General features: G+C 47.1%; 2 protein-coding genes across 3 annotated transcripts in view; both read left to right on the top strand.

The window, feature by feature from the left end:
• Positions 1 to 4,694, top strand: part of LOC102207104 (uncharacterized) — an 8,164-nt gene extending 3,470 nt beyond the window's left edge. For both annotated transcript variants that reach the window (XM_005747667.2, XM_005747668.1), the window contains exons 2-5: positions 1,285 to 1,581; positions 1,777 to 2,136; positions 2,633 to 2,856; positions 2,944 to 4,694. In XM_005747667.2, coding sequence (XP_005747724.1) covers positions 1,285 to 1,581; positions 1,777 to 2,136; positions 2,633 to 2,856; positions 2,944 to 3,183 — 1,121 coding nt within the window. In that variant the 3' untranslated portion in view covers positions 3,184 to 4,694. The remainder of the gene's footprint in view (positions 1 to 1,284; positions 1,582 to 1,776; positions 2,137 to 2,632; positions 2,857 to 2,943) is intronic.
• A 5,487-nt stretch (positions 4,695 to 10,181) lies between these two features.
• LOC102206815 (oocyte zinc finger protein XlCOF6) overlaps positions 10,182 to 17,212 on the top strand; it is a 14,196-nt gene continuing 7,165 nt past the window's right edge. Inside the window, exons 1-2 of the mRNA XM_005747666.2 lie at positions 10,182 to 10,342; positions 11,648 to 12,355. Coding sequence (XP_005747723.1) covers positions 11,891 to 12,355 — 465 coding nt within the window. The 5' untranslated portion in view covers positions 10,182 to 10,342; positions 11,648 to 11,890. The remainder of the gene's footprint in view (positions 10,343 to 11,647; positions 12,356 to 17,212) is intronic.

Here is a 17,212-nt window from a genome sequence, read left to right as displayed (position 1 = left end):
GTTTAGGTCTTTGTGTGGAATCCGTTAATGAATTGATATCGCTTTATTCAAGCTACTCACCTCTCTCTTCCACCTGCACTTTCAACTGGACCACGGCCAATCAGAGAGGTCCCGCCCCTGACTATCTCTGATTGGTTTAGTCCACGATAGGGGCATAATGTGTGTCTGTTGTTGACCACACAGAGAGTTACAGAGATTTTTTTTTTGTTACCGGAACAGTTGGTCGCACCTGTGCGACCAAATATTTATTTTTAGTCGCACCACTGAAAAATTTGGTCGCACTCTAGAGCCCTGTTACAGACTGGCGTCTCACGCCTACGTGCTCGTTTCAGGCTGAATGTGTCGGCACATTGTCTGTTGGCGCCCTGCGCTCTGACAGAGTCCAGCTGCGTTGGTTCACTCTGAGGTTAAACTCGTAACTGTCATGCTGCTCTGAAATCCTCCTCGGTCAGTGTTTCTCTGTGGATGATTCACCATGACGCTGAAGTCGGACCCGAGTGGCCTCGTGGTCAGGAGTGTGAGGGACTCCACTTTATCCTGAAATTCCCACAAAGACTCAAGGAAAAAACAGGAAATGATTTGAATCGGAGTAACCCCACGATGAGCGCCCGCTGTGCTGAGGTCTTCACGCCACACACACACACTGTCTCTCACTGCACTGCAGCAGCGTCCACATGCAGGGACATGTGAGCAGGAGATAAAAGACGCTCTCTCGCATGCATGCACACATCTGTCGACTGCAGCACACAAACACGCTGCTGAGCCCCACCCACGCCGAGATTACTAGGTCACCGTCATGCATCACCAGAGTTCAGGATATCAGCGATGGCGGCGTCAGAAAGCATCAGTTCACTTCCTAACGTCCTCATACACACCCCACAGGTCAAAGGTCAAACTGCTGTGTGTGGATAGAAAGGATGACGATGCTGAAGGGAAAAGCTTTGATGGTCAGACGATGCTTGACAGCTGGTGAACCCGGTGAAAGCCTGAGTTTCACAGAGTGTCACTGAAGTATCCCCGAATCGTAGCGTGCTGAAAATCCTCTGATCCGCGACGCCTGCTCGGCTGCTAGCAGCTTTAATGAAAGTCGTTGTCACTGTGACAGAACCATCAGCCAACCAATCAATCGATCAATCAAAGTTTCAGAAAATAGTTGTTTTAGTTGTGTGAAGCTCTGCCCTGCTGGGCGCTGTTCAGCTGGCCCTGCAACCTGTTTCATCATGAACTGTGATTTCACAGCCAGTCTCGCCAATAATTAGCCCCGCCCCCATCTCTGTTCCACAGACCAGCTGAAGTCCGTCATGGAGCACGTCCTGGACTTCGCCGTGCATGAGCTGACGAAGATCGTGGAGGCGTCATTCGACGACCTGCTGCTGGAGATCACCAAGATGGAGCGAGAGCAGCAGCTGCTGGAGAAGAGGCTGGGAAAGGGCGCTGAACGAGGAGGCGGGGACAAAGGGAAAGGCGGCGGTAGGGGGAGGAGGGGCTCGGAGAACGACTCTGTGTCCCCGAGCGGCTCAGAAGACGCCCGTGAGGAGGTCGCTGTGGTCACTGCGTCCAAAGAGACGCCGCAGACACACGGTGAGTGATCAGCTGGAAGGAACTGAGTGTCGTACTCTGACCGGCTGGTTGGTTGTGATTGGCTGTCAGTGAGCCTGACTGGGTGTGGCTGGTGTCCTGTTTTGTGTTTCCACAGGTGAGTCAGATCAGGTGTGTGGAGTGACTGTTATTTTAGCTGAAGCTAACCTTCCTCCTCCCCCTCTTTACCCCCCCCAGTCCCGGAGCGTCCCCCCGTCCTGTCTGTCTCTCAGGACTGGGTTCCCATCCTGGACAAAGTCTTCGGTCAGAAGTGGTGCAGCGACGTCTGGAACGTCAAAGAGATTGGCGGGGGTGGAGGAGGAGGAAGTGGGCGGGGGTTAGGAGAGAGTGTGACTCATATTATCCCCGCCCCCACCCCGGCAGTGACCCTGGAGCCCTCCCCCTCCTCCCCACAGCAGGACCCCCGCTGGACTCCTTTGGAGGACATGGAGGTGTTTTCTCCCGATGAAGATGAAGCTGCGGGCAGTCTGATAAGCGCTGCCGCCGCTGTCAGACCTCCACCCGGACCTCCACCCGGACCCCCCCTCAGCCCCACATGTGAGGCACCTGCAGTTTATCCTCAGTGCTTCAGGAAACAATGTAACATTAACAGGTTTATGTGTGATTAAATACTCAGTAGTAACATTTTAACATCTGAGAGCGTGACAGTGAAGTTTACGCTTCCTAAAGCAGCGTGAATGGAAACAACTGGATCCTATAAAAAGAGCAACATTAATGATCAGTTATATGTACTAATATGTCTTTTTCCAGTATGTATATGTTTCCATACATATATGTATGAATATTGCATGGCTGCGTTTTAGTTTTGGGTGCGACCTGTCCAGGTGTGCCCCACTCTCACCCTGTCACAGCCGTGATAGGCTCCACCCCCCATGACCCTGATAAGGAGAAGTGGGCGAAACAGGATGCATGATTTTTAGTTTCATGAATAAAAAGTCAGAAAACTTAGTGTTTGTAAAAATATCTGATGATGTTTTTATTGACACTGAGAGGAATCTGAAACCGTGACCTTTGACCTCGCTCCCTCCTTCAGGTCAACGGTCCTCAGCCTCCATGCTTCATCGCCTCCTCACGCTCCCCTCCCAGCTGCTTGATGACGATGAGGAAGCCACCGCCAAGGAGACGCTCGGCTGTCTGGCGTTTGACGGCTCCATCAGGCCGCAAGACGCTGTCGAGCCGCCTGCTCAGACTGGCAGAGAGGAGGAGGAGGAGGAGGAGGAGGGAGAGGAGGAAGACGAGGAGGATAAAGGGATGAAGGTGAGGAGCGCACAAGAGGGCAGGAAGCAGACAAAGGTTGATTTTTAATGTTTAGATGGCGAGCTGACATCTCTTCCTGTCTTTCAGCGGAAGCGGCGGCGGGTTTGGTCTGAGTGCGAGGAGTGCGGCCGCAGGTTCAGCCGGATAGCCCTCCTGAAGGCTCACCGCCAGACTCACAGCGCTGGAAACGCCGCCACATCATCGCCTTCATCGCCGCCCGCCGGAGCTGCCTCGCCACTCCGCTGCTCCGACTGCGGCAAAAGGTTCTCCTCGGCAACACGTCTCCACAGCCACATCCGGACTCAGCATCACAGCGACCAATCCTGATCTGGGACCAGACGGTACGCAGGCGAGAGCAGCGGGACGTTTTATTCTGTTACACAGACCGTTTGGAAGGCCACAGGAAGTAACTGCAAAACTGACCTCTAATCAGAGTGGCCTGCTCTCATTGGTACCCCCGGAGCAGGATCCCGGGTTCTGAACGATCCGGCTCAGCGACAGGAAACGTTAGAGCGAAAACGTTCTGCCAAAGTTTTTTTTTTTCTAACTTTGATGTTTGTTTCTTAAAATATTTAAAATTCCTGAAAGTTTTCAGGTCTCTAACTTTTTTATTTCTCAACCAGAAAAACTTTAGACAAAACAGAACACAGTCGCGGGCTGCGTCTGAAGTTCGTTTCGATTATTTTCAGATTATTTTTTTAATTCAGTAATTTTTCTGAAATTTGAGCTCAAAACAGAAAGAAATCTAAAATTGTCACGTTTACTAACGTTTGGTCTGGAACAAACTGCTGAAACTGTTTGATTTCAGTTTGACAGGAAGACGAGCGAGGAAAAATCTGACATTTATTTGAAGTTTATTAGAACAATTTCAAAAATAAAGCCTCAAATTCAGGAGGAAGATCGGTGTAAAGTCTGCATGTCTTTGGGTTTATACGGAGGCCAATTCGCACATTTGAGAACCTGGAAACGTTTTTTGGAGGTGACTCGACAGCGTGAATCTGAACCAGTGCAGAAACTTTTGAGGCGGAGGAGGTCAAAGGTCAGGGGTAACTGAGGGAAAACACGCACACATCCTCCTCCTGTAAATTGTAGGCTTGTTTTGGCTTCTTTGCTCGCTGCCTGCTGGTTTGTGTCTGTGCGGCGTGCACACGTTTTCTACTCGTTTGGTTTTGAAGTGCCCTTTTTTAGGTTTCTCTTTGGATTATCATCGAGTCCATGTCTGTGGTTTTATCAGCGTTCCTCGATCGCTCCGAGGACGAAAACACACAGGGAAGGAACAACTTCCTGTCCATCGGAGGGGTCTTCAGTTCCAATGCGAAGCTCAGCGGTGAGCTCCTTCCTCCTTCCATCTCACCAACACAAAATGTGTCACACTTGCAGAATTTCTTTGTTTTCTCATATTTTGTTGTTCAGACATAATTGAACTCCATGAAGCTACGAGTCGCCTCAGCGTTAGCATTTTACCCACAGCTCAGACTGGTTAAACCAGCTGAGCTCACAGCAGTCATATTATGGGGTGAGGTGAAGCTAGCAGCTACAGCCGCCTGTGTCACCAACCACCTATCTGAGGCCACGCCCCTAATAATGCAACCTTTAAACAGGTGAGTTGTGAAAACATTCTGCCCTGTACAGGTTCTACAAAGGAGGAAATGATCCACAGAGACCAACGTGTTTATTTTAACATGGGAGTCTAGGAGGGCTGACTCACTGCTGCCTCTGCTGGGCGTCAGAGGAACTGCAGTCAGTTTTTATCATGAAGGCTGGATTATGAGATTGAAACTTTGACTTATGGTAAATGGCCTGTATTTATATAGCACTTTACTAGTCCCTAAGGACCCCAAAGCGCTTTACACATCCAGTCATCCACCCATTCACACACTGGTGATGGCAGCTACATTGTAGCCACAGCCACCCTGGGGCGCACTGACAGAGGCGAGGCTGCCGGACACAGGCGCCACCGGGCCCTCTGACCACCACCAGTAGGCAACGGGTGAAGTGTCTTGCCCAAGGACACAACGACTGAGACTGTCCAAGCCGGCGCTCGAACCAGCAACCTTCCGATTACAAGGCGAACTCCCAACTCTTGAGCCACGATCGCCCCCCCCCTTATTCTTCATTAATTCAGGATTCTACAAAATCCTGAAACATTTTGATTTTATAAAGGCAAAATCTTCACTTTTCTTGCACAACTGGGCTTCTGTAGGTCATCAGCTGGAACTGATTCTAAGAATTGACCTTTGGTAAGTCTGCTGTGTCCTCTACGGAAGCCCATTCCTACCAAAAAACATAACATTGGGTTTCACTTTGAGTGGCTATTTTTTCCCCCTGAATTAAATTTTTTTGCTTTAACATTTGCATTCTTACATTTTTCATTATGAATTTCAAATTTTTCACTCTGTCAAATAGTTAAATGCAACGTAAACATCTGTTTTAAGTCTTTTAGTGTTCGCCAAGTCAAACTCTGAATAAGAAAATCTAAAGATTTATTCTGCGTGTCGTTTTCATGTTTTGCTGGAGGAAGAGGATGGAGGGAGGAAGGATCAGGTGACAGGAAGTTATTCATCCTGAGAGTTTTTATCTCTGAGAAACGTCAGCACGAACAATCACAGAATCCGTTGTTTCACGCTGTGTAAATGTGTGAACCTTTTTTTCAACTCTGAAGCAATACGACGGCGAGCTCTGCAGAGCTCCGTGGTTCAATTTGAACAAGGACCAGAAATGCACAAAATGAAACCGTCTGCGAGCCGGGGCCGTCTGACCGTTGGAGGATCCAGAACTCTGGTCACCTCAGGCGAAAATCAGACTTTTTAAAAATTTTTTTTATTGTCCTGTCTCTGCTTCACCGACCGCTTCGTCTCGTTTTCGTACCTCATTTTTCAAGTGTTTCTTTGACTTCCTGTTTCCATGAGACCTCATTACCTCAGCTGAAGCGCAGCGGCGAAATCTCACCTGATCAACGAGCAGATTTTAGTTTTTTCCCCAGGCCTGGTCTGACATAAAAACCACTCGACATGAGATGTTTCTTTGTTTTTTGGGACTTTATTCTTTGAAGGTTTGATTCATACGGAATCCAAAATCTGACAAAAAATGTTTGTTTTTTTTGGTTTTTTGATATCAAGTTGAGTAAATAACTGTTTACATTAGTGAAGAATTTAAACGTGTATGTAAACACAGTAAAAATGAAATTCTTTTTATTGTCAAACAGAAGTTTAATTTCCTGTCAGGACTGTGGCTGCTCCGTGTGTACAAAATCAGGTGAAAAGAAAAGCTCGCTTTTGTGGTTTTTACGCACCGGCGGCAGACGGATCGGACGTTCCGTTAAAGTTCAGAAAATCCTAATCCTGAGCTCAATTTGGCCGATCTCTCTTTAAGGCTTCCTCCTTGTGCGCCTCCTGCAGCTGTCCCTCGCTCTCTCCTGTTCTTCAGCTGACGGATTAACCAGTTTGCCCTATCCCAGCATCCTTCTCTGCAGCAGCCTTTCCATCAACTGTGTTGGCCAATAGGATCGTGGCAGAGCGCCCTCTGGTGGACAGACTCCAACATTGGCACTCCTGACGTGGCTGTGCGGCGTTTCTTTGGTCTCTACTTTAGTTTTCATGTATCAGGGGTGGTTAAAGCTGTAGACAGATGAGGAATGCCAAACACCGGGCGGCGGATAAATCAGGACGTAAAAGCTTTTTTCAGCTGCTCCGTGAATCCTCGGGTCTCCGTGGCCTTCCTGACAGAAGCCCAGAGCTCTCCTTTTACTTCAGATGTGTGAAGCGCTAAATTTGCACTGTTATTATTTTATTTAATATGATTTTAGGGTTCTGGACCTCTAAACTGTGCATGTATGAACAAAGCCACAAAACTGCTTTGTTCAAATTTCTACATTTCAGTAAAAACTGAGAACTTGTTGGACTTTTGAAAACCTCGTGTGGCTGCTTGTGCTGACAGAATTAACCGAACCCAGAACCTAAAGTCCAGACTGTATTCTTCCCATCGGTCGGGCCGGATCGCTCCATTCGTCAGATTTTACTTCCTGAGAGTTGAAGCCTGAAGCAGCTTCACTCGGCATAATGGGACAGAACTCTGGGAAAACTGGGCGGAGGTGCCAGAGGAGATGACCTGAATGAGAGATCACAGGTTTATGATGACGTCAGGCCTTTTTTTCTTTATGTCACACAGCTGCCATCACAGGCCATAAATAGACTGTATGTAAAAGATGTGCATAAACAGTGGTCAGCGCATTTATGAAGAGTTGAGCTGACGGATTTTACCGTCTCAGCTTTCAGAAAGCAGACGTGATGCAAGACGATGGATTTCTGCACCGACTTCCGTACTTCCTGTCCCTCCGTGACTGATGGGACCAAAATCTCCAAAATAAACTTCCTGTTTTCTTCAGTCAGACCTGAACCATAAACACATCAGAACAGGGTTTGCTGAGCTCAGATCAGCTGAGCAGGATGCTCATTTTCCCATTCGGACCAGAGGAGCCGCCTCCTGCTGGACACTAGAGAACAGCCTTATGTCCATCTTTTATGTACAGTGTGTAGGAGCAAGCTTCGTCTGTTTGACTTTAATGCTGCCCTGAAGAGTCGGACCACTGATCGTTGGAGATATCATGTGACCTGTTTAACCAATGACAACTCCTCCTGTCCTTGTTTACACAGAGGAATGCATCTGCCTAGAAACAAACATGATATTAGAAATAACTTTGAAGAGGAGTGGCGTAACACTTTGTGTTTAAAAACCTGGATATCAACATAAATGCGTGATAATACTGTCATCATTTGTTTATGTGCTGTTTGAGGCCCATGTTGGAGCTCCATTAAATCTGATCTAATCTCAACGCATCTTTCCAGATGGTGAAAATTGAGTGAAACCCTGATCTCTTAAGTTATAATTAACGAGTAACATTTCCCTGCTGGTGGTCTTTATTCATTTGTTATGTTTGCAGCTGACCAGATGCATTTCTCTTCCAGAAGAGGTCCGTGGCTGTAACGCATCGTCGTATCATTTCTAGTACTGAAACATTCGTGCAATCTCATTGCAGAGCTCTTTTTTTTTTCTTTTTTGTTAGCAGTGAAAAGTGGTTGTGTGGTACTCGTACTTCAGTCCTTTGTAGTTAAAACTTTGGGTGTGAGCAAAAAACTAATAAAGATCCTTAAAAGTTGGCAAGGAGTTCCTCAGGGAACAGACGTGTGAATGAGGGGCGAACGGGTTTGTTTTCTTTTGTTTTTTTCATGTTAATATTTCCAGTTGGAGGTTTTCCTGTAAGTCAGGCTCTTTGTGAAGACATGGGGGAACTTCATTCGGGGGTGGGTTTGTTTTAAACTTTAAATATGGATTTCTACTTCCTGTTTAACCTTGATGAACGCTGTATGTCAAAGAACAGTTCATCTCATTTTTTGGATGTGATGCAATACTTTTTATAAAATGTTCCCTGTTTTTTTTATTTTATTGTTTTGTTTTTTTTTAATGGACATCAGCCAAATGGTAGATTGAATGCTTCAGGATTTGTTTTTGTTTTTTTAAAGGTCAGACTTGATGTGACCTTTGACCTTGTATGACCAGTGTCAGTTCTGAGTGAGTTATCAGACTCTGATGTGTTGGTTGTTTACTTTGTGCCTGGTTTTATCAGCGCTGCATGGGCTGAATGTCATTAAACACCAACTTACAACGGTCTGCCATGATGATGATGATGATGATGAAGGCTACGGTGGCTGTTTAAAAAAAAAAAAAAAAAAAAAAGAAATGTATTGCCTGTTTTAGTCGAGCAGAATGGGTACTTTGTAGTGTTAACATTCAAAGGAAACAAATAAATGTTCATAACTACCGGCTGGAACGCTGACTGTTCTTTAACCTCCTAAGACCCGAACTCTTCCACTGCAGCATTTTTGATTTCTCTTTGATATTTGGGCATATTGGGGGCTGATGAATGTAAAAGCAAAGAATTACCAGATTTTTTTTTCCTTGTTTTTGTTTTTAAGAAAAATAAGAGCCACATATGAGGGTATTCGTTTAAAATTTTGATAGAACAGTAGCAGCATAATGTCCTCGTAAGTGGATATCAGGCCCTTGTAGAGCAAAATTGAGTATTTTGGTCTAAATAACCCAAAATGTGATGTCCACATATGTGGACGCAGGTCCTAGGAGGTTAATGTTATTTCACAAATGTTCAGCAACTTGACCTGGTTGCTTCAACATTTAAACAAAATGCTGTTTAAACAGATAAAAAAAACAAAAACAAAAAAAAAAAAACAACCCTCAGAGACAAATGCTGTCTTGAAATATTCGTAGTCCACGTATGTATGAGGTTAAAGTGTTTCCAAATTTAGACTCAAATACAAAATGTTCATAAAGGCTAAAAATACCAAACTTTGACACAAAGCTTCTATAAGCTGCATCGCCTTGTCACAAGGGGGCGCCACAGTGGGTAGGTCCACCTGTTTGATTTAAAGTGACCCCTGAAGGGGATTTGGGTCTGTGGAATCAAACCACACTCACTTTGACTTTGCCCTGAAACAAACACCTTGCCCCCCCCCCCCCTTCCTCAGCCAGTATTCACCTGATTGGCAGGTTTAAACAGCAGGTGGGTAGGGTCTCTTAAGATGACCATATAAGGACAGCCAATCTGTGTGACTGTGATCAACATTAACAACGAAAAAAAAAAAAGTTCTGCATTAATACAAGGTGTATCAGAAACAGTCATCTGATTTCAAAAGGCTTTGAATAAATTTCAAGTTTTACATACACCAACTGGCAACTATGCGAATGACAGCTGTTTCATACACCCTGAACTTGTTTCTGTAAAATTCTGAACTGGTAGCAGGACAGATGGCGCGCTCTTATTTTTGATATTTTTTGCAGGAAAAAAGTATTTTATTTGAAAAATATTTTCAAAGACGCCCACCTGCTTTTGTTCAGCTAGCTGACCCCAGTTTTAGCAGCTGATACCCGCCTTAATAAAAAAAAAAAGACGCCGACCCCATGGACACGTGCTGACGTCACTCGCCTGCACTTGACTGCCTTGACCCGGCTCTGCGGGCGCGTGCTGTTCCCTATTGATTCATATTAACACACCGCGTGCGGATGGAAACAAGCAGAGATCAAAGGGAGCGCGAGGGGACGACGGTGTCTGTGTTGCAACAATGTAGCGAGCGCATACCCGCCCCGCGCGCGCACACACCGAGAGCTGTACCCACCTACTACCGTTGTCATAGTTACCTACATACCCGACTGAACGGGTATGTGCACGAGCGAGAAGGGAGGGAGGGAAGGAAGGAAAGGGGGGGAGAAGCGAGAGAGGAAGGAGGGAGGAAAGGAAGGTAAGAAGGAGGGAGGGAGCGGAATTAGTCAGTGATAGAGGGGAGGAGAGGAGGCGAGGCGGCGGGTGTTCTGCCGAGGTGGACGTGGCGGGTCCGGCGGAGTGAGCTACGAGTGACGGGCAGCGGAGCCGAACCAAGGTGGACAGCCAGCCGGCCATGAAGCGGACCACCCGCAGGTAACGTCCGGCCGTTATCAGCCGCTTGCTCGGCGTCGCCGCGCCGCGTCGCTCCGCTCGGTTTCCTGCCGTTTTACCGCGCCGCCGGACGCTCGATGACCGCCGTGCCGCCGCTCGGGCTCCGTAGTTTATTGGCTCCTTTTGTGTTGCGATGTCAGCCGGTCGCCGTAGCGCCGGAACCCCGTGGAGGGGGCCAGGCTAACCGCTGCCCCCTCTCCCCGCCTCACTCTCACTTTCTCCCCCTGCTAGCAGTAGCAGCAGCAGCAGCGCGCTAGTTTAGCAGGCTGCAGACGATAAACAAGATGGCCACTGGCTAGCTGCTAGCTAGCTAGCCAGCCAGCCAGTCAGATAGACATGGCAGCCTGCCCGTCTTTGTAGGGCTGTGAGGCGGCTGCGGAGCGTGTCCTTCCGCTGGCAGCCGTGGGTTTGTGTGTGCGAACCACAGTAAAAGTTGTGCAGAGTTGGCGAAGAATGTGGAGGTGTTAGAGCGAGAGCGGAGAGAAGCAACCTCCGGGGAGAACCACCGCCAGCAGCCCGGGAGGCAGGCAGTGCGGCGGCTGCGTGGCGAGTGGAGGGGCCACCTGAGTGCTCGCGGGGTGACAGGTAATATGGAAGGGAGGAGCAGGTAATGTTCACCTGAGCGGCAGGGAGGCTAGGAAGCTGCAGCACTGTGCACAGAGCGGCTGTTCTACTTTACCTGAAAACTTTTTAGCGCATGTGTGTGGGAGGCCGCTGCATACACACAGCTGCAGCAGCTGACTGTCTCTTCTAATGACATCCTGCTCCTGCAAACAGCGCACCTCTGCAGGCCGACCTGTGCCCCATTTACATCTGCCACCACATCAGCTTTGTCTGCATGATGGCGGTGACCGGCTGACTGCAGTCTTACTGTTGTCATGCACCAGTGCAGAAACGGAACCGCAGCAGCGGTTTATAGGGATGTTCCCAAGAGTCATCTCTAACATTGGCGCTGGTATCTGCTCCCCTGAAAGTGTAAAAATGTTTGCTGTAAAGTTATTCAGACTGAGTTTTTCAGGCGTGCTCATGCTGCAGGTGCAGCCTCAAAACCTCAGTAGAGTCTCACCAGTCCCCACACATTAGGCGCCAGGGCCGGACACTAACGGTGGTGGCCTCAAGCCCCTGGGGGACGGGGGGGAATCCCAGGGAATCCTGGTTTCAAACTATGCTTGCATACCTGGCTTTCATGCTCAGAGGTGCTGCAGTGTTGGGGGTTTCCTCATGTTACTCTGATTGGCTTTAGCTGCTGTTGTCATGGTAAGCAACTCCTCTGTCTTCTCTCTACAGGCTCGTGATGGTCAGCCGTACCTGCTGACATCTGGCTGATCTTTCACTACGTCATCGTTTTCCAGAGGACGCTCTCAGGGACTCCCAACCCCCCCCCCCGCCCCCCCTCAGCCCCTCCTCCTGTGAGGGCCAGCAGACTTCACCAGCAGGAGGGGAGTGGAGGAGGAGGACTTTTACCAACCTCAGCGATACCTCAGGTGTTGAAACGGAGCAGGTGAGGAGGATTAGCTCCGCCCCCTCACCATGACAGACTTGGAGAGTGAGTGCCTGAGCCTGGGCCTGCCCCCCGAATGCGGCTCGCCTCCCCTGCCGCTGGACTCCTCCCTGCAGGTGGACTGCGGTGCCGGGCCCGTCGGCTCAACCCCGACGCCCACTCTGGCCCTCCTCTCCTCCGACTGTCCCACGCCCACGCTCAGTTCACTGGCGGCGGAGATCGCAGAGCCGCTGGTGATGCTGCCGTGCGTGAAGAGCGAGCCGGAGGACTGTGACCTGGAGCCCATCAGGACCGTGGACCTGTCAGAGATCCAGCCGCTGTCCACCGCCGAGCTGGGCCAGGACCAGATCAAGATGGAGATCAGTGGCCTCGACTACATCAAGTCTGAGCACCACGGGAACCACCACCTGGGGCCGTTTCACCACAGTGACGTAACAGAGCTGGACTACAAGTTGCACTACGAGCCGAGCTCAGTGTTCGACTACATCTCCCAGGTAAAACGCCAGAGGCCGGCAGCTGAGAGCGACGACGCTGTTATTGTGTTATTATCGTTATTGTCATTCGTGCTTTTTCAAAGTATCTTCATAAATTGGGTATAAAGTTTTTCACATTCTGTGAATAAAAGCGCCCACCAGAGTCCATTTAAAGTTCTGCTGATGTAACAGAAACCCTGAGGTTGTTTATCCTGTCAGAGCAGCGTAAAAGGCTCAGTCCAACTCAGACGCCGTCATCGCCAAGCTGTTTTTTTTGTTTTGTTTTTTTTACTTTGTTGTGTTTGAAAGGTCTGAATATATTATATAAAGATGTGGCGTGTGTTTTGTTGTTGGTGGTATCTTTGTAGAAGTTTTGCGATCCATCCGAGGTGCGCTGTGAGTGTGCGTCCACTTCATGTTGTTAGTGCGATGGACGCTCTCACCTTTATGGACATCTGAGGTGATGTCGGGCGCTTCATGATTGCAGCTGCTGCCTTGTTTTCCTCGGCCTTCGTGCGGCTGTTATGCTGCAGGTTGTCATGTTTTGTCGGACGGTGCAATCAGTTACGCTCTTTGCGAGTGCTTCACCTTCCGCTGTGGCTTTTGGTTGCGTCCTGTTTGTTTATCTGACTTTAATCTGGTGTGTAGGGGACAGCTGTGATTGGCTCATGTAGGAAGAATGAATTGTCACTATTGGTTGATCGTGTTTAATTAAGTACGGGGAGACAAAATCACGGCAGAGATTAAAATTCAGTAAATTTGCAACCCTGAGAATTTTGCCAAAGCAGGAGGAGCCCAGGGGTCAGCTCAGGGCTCAGGTGTGTGGTTGGCAGGTAACTCGTCGCACACCTGAGGGTCAGAGGAGTGTGAGGAGGCCCTGTGAGTAAACCAAAGCATACAGAGGTTATTAAAAGTGGTAAGAGCAACACAACGAAGTGATAACTGTGACTTGAATAACTGAGTTTAATTTTTGCCATATTTGAGAAGTTGTAGTGTTTTTAGACGTGCTCTCCCTTTATGAGACTCTGGACCTGATCTGACGACAGCTGTACTAAGAGAAGCTCCTGTGATGACGTTCACAGAACTCTGGTGATTTATCCCCAAAGTTGAAACCTGTTAGGACAGCGGTCCCCAACCCCCGGGCCTTGGACCCATCATTTGGTACCGGGCCGTGCGAGTTGAGGCTTCGGTGTGAAATGTCTGGTTTTCAGGGTTTTTATCGGTTTTCAGCGTTATTTTGTTATTGTTTTGATCGTTTACTCGGTTTTCCTGGGTCTTTTCACGTGTGTTATGAATAAATCTTATTTTTTTTGGTGCCGGTACTAGTTTTATTTTGTTGTATTTATCCGCGACACCTTAAAGGCCGGTCCGTGAAAATATTGTCGGGCATAAACCCGGCCCATGGCGCAAAAAAAGGTTGGAGACCGCTGTGTTAGGAGATCAGAGCATTTTGGAGATGACTTGGAGTCAGAGCTGTTTGTATATGAAGGAAAGGGCCTCAGTGCTTCCTTTATGACAGGGATGGGGGGACTCCAGGCCTCGAGGGCCGGTGTCCTCGATCCAACACAGCTCATTTAAATCTCCTGAAGTTGTAATGAACTAATCATGTGATTCAGGTGTGTTGACCCAGGGAGTGATCTAAAACCTGCAGGGCTCCAGGCCCTCGAGGCCTGGAGTTGGACACCCCTGCTTTATGAGCTCCTTTAGTGTAGTTACACTTGAGGGTTCATTTATGAAAGGAGATATTTCCATCGCATAATTCATAGCAACACTGTCAGACTGACTGAAATGCTCGATAACATCAGGCTGTAAACGTCACGCTGACTGAACGATTCTGAACTCGTGGGAAAGCACTACACCACAGGCCTCGAGGGCCGGTGTCCTGCAGGTTTTAGATGTGTCCTTGATCCAACACAGCTGATTTAAACGGCTAAATGACCTCCTCAACGTGTCTTGCAGTTCTCCAGAGGCCTGGTAATGAACTGAGGTGTGTTGACCCAGAGTGAGATCTAAAACCTGCAGGACACCGGCCCTCGAGGCCTGGAGTTCGACACCCCTGCACTACACAATTAATGATAATCTGGGTTTTTATTATCTGACTTTTTACCACAACCCTCATTTACAAACACTCTTTCCTGTGCCTAATCACCTTGTCTAACATTCCCACTCTCGCACTCTGGGTTCAGTATCTTGCCCGAGGGCACTTCAGTCCACTGACCTTCTGATTGGTTGTCTCCCTACCAATCAGAAGGCTGTGGCTCTTGGTCAAAGTGCATAATAGGTTCTCTGCAGTTTAGTAGTGTCTGCTGTTGTGTTGCTGTCTTACATGGTTGTCGTGACTTTTCTCTTTTGTGAGTTGGGTCAGCGATGGAGGAAATCTTAGATGACCCAAAACATGAAGTGGCTTCCCTCCGCTGGTGTCCTTCACTGTGTTCATGATGATGTTTTTATGATGAAGGTTCCTTCTTCGTGTAGATGGTTCCACATTTAAGCTGCTCAGTAAGAAAAAGCTGTTTTCCTCGGATCAGGAAGAACCTCAGTGAGCCGCTGCAGGTCTGTTGCTGTGGCATGGAGGGAGCTGAGGTTATACCAAACTGTTATCTAACTGTCGTTAGACGAAGCTGGGAGCCGTCGCTGCGAGGAGCTCCGAGAGGACTCTCAGCTTCTCCTCATCATCGGGCTCACAACTGCAAATCCTTTTAAAGCAAACACCTGAGCTGATCCCACTCCTGTTTATCTCATTTAAACAGCTTTATTTAAACAGCTCAGAGGGACAAACCACACACTGCATCATTCTGAACACTTATTTGAATATGAAGTAGGGGCGATATGGCCTAAAATCCATATCGTGATATAATTTGAAGCATGTGCGGTAACGATATATATCACGATATATTCTTTTCTTCACCATAAGGACCTAAAATCCTTTAACCCTTTAGAGCCGATCGGAGCGGGAACGCTCTGTTATGCGTAACTATTTTTAAATCCCGGTAGCACTGCAACCACGTAAGCTAGCGCAAAAAATTTTTTTGCATATGAAACCGGAGGAGTTGTACTTACATATTGTGCCATCAGCTTGTCCTAGGTCACGGTTTCCTTCCACATAAAGCTTTGCAAAAACTGCATAACTGCCTATACTGCCTATACTGCTCTTTTTAAAAGTTATCTTTGACTTTATGACTTTCTGTGTCGTTTCTGGGATGCTTAGGATTGCAGGATTTCCAGCAGTGCTCATATTGCACTGCTGGAAATAGTTTATTTTGATGCATATGCTGCTTTTTTGCAAATTTGCAGTATAATATTTATTTTCGTTTTTCCTGCAGTGTATAAAAATTGGTGTATTTCAAAAATAAAACTATGAAGACACTCAAAATAAATTTCCTGTGGTGGGAAACTATTTTGTGCAACTTTTTTGTATTTACAGTTTTGAGGGATAAGCCTCTTAAATTTCTCTAACTACAAATATATGTTAAAAAATCCAAAACGATTTTCAATTTTTTTGTAGTTTATTGCACTTTTTTGCAATTTATGTAATTACTATGCACTTAATGAATACATATTATTAAAATCTGGGCTATAATGGTTGTATTGATGTATAGCAACTTGAAATGCTCCCAAAAATGGCTCTACAGCATGTAAAAATATAATATAAGCTCTGGCGGACTTGGTTCTATGGTAGGTCTTAAAGGGTTAATGTTCTCAAAAATCGAGAGTGTGCCTTATGTATGAATTCTGGTTGTGCTTACTGACCTCGAACCGATTTTGGCAGAAATCTGTTAAAAATGTTTTAGTACAGCTTTGGTAAGCCGCACTGTTTGATGGATTGTCAGAGCATTACGGCTGCCATAGGGAGGAGCTTCGCGGAGTAATCTGGGTCCAAAACTCCGTCTGCTTCAGGTCCCAAAGTCAAACGAACACTGAGAGTTAAAAACGTCTAAATTCTTTCATCTTTAATAAAATCATCAGCGTTGCTGCTTTACCAGGTGTAACAATTAAGTTTAACATCCATGAAAACAGAATTTATTAAATTTAACGGAGTTAGAAGTTAGCAGGAAGTTAGCTCGCTAGTTTCCACCTAAACATTTCATATCATGTTCTGACTGAGAGATTTTTGAAGCTAATTCAAACGTACAGCTCTGCTACCACTTCCAACATAAATGAAGACAGAAAACTAAACAGCAGTGGCGTTTGCAGGGTTACTGAAGTTTGGCTAGCTGGTATATAATGTTGTGCTACGTGACCGCTAGCGACACAGCTATGTTAGCACAACATTAGCACAGTGAAGCTGGAGGATGAACGCCAACTTTTTTCCCACTCGATAAAAGTTAACGTGACGGATTCTGGTGGTCAGGGACAAATGCAATCGCATAGCAGGATGCTGTACACGGGCCAAACTTCAGTCAGGAGAACAACTGAGATTATTCATCCACAATACGAGGTTAGTTATTAATATACTGCAACAACACAGGAACAGAGCAGCTGCGAGAGAATTCAGCATTAATGAATCAATGTTACGGAAGTGGAGGAAGCGCAGTTTTTGGCTTTCCCCATATTTCAAATGTGCTTCATCTCTTTGCTGTGACTGTCGCCCGCCATAATTTGCAGATGATAATGGTTGTAGCCGCTGCGATGCTTTTGACCAAAACAAGCGCAGCTTCATGACATCATCAACATGTGCTATCGCGATAGAGCGGTATAGTCAAAGTCTCTATATTGTTTATATCGCCCACCACTGATATGAAGCAGAGCCTGAGCTTTAGCCCTGAGGCTAGCCATCAGTTTAGTAATCGAGTATTCTATTGATTGAGTAATTGGATACATTTGTCTTTGAAAATTAGGGCTGAACGATTATGGAAAATAATCTAATTGCGATTTTTT

Source organism: Pundamilia nyererei, unplaced genomic scaffold (assembly GCF_000239375.1).
Source record: "Pundamilia nyererei isolate P.nyererei 1_Seehausen unplaced genomic scaffold, PunNye1.0 scaffold00202, whole genome shotgun sequence".
Taxonomy (NCBI): Eukaryota; Metazoa; Chordata; class Actinopteri; order Cichliformes; family Cichlidae; genus Pundamilia; species Pundamilia nyererei.
The sequence above is the reverse complement of the archived record's forward strand: the minus strand, read 5'-3'. Positions and strand labels throughout refer to the sequence as shown.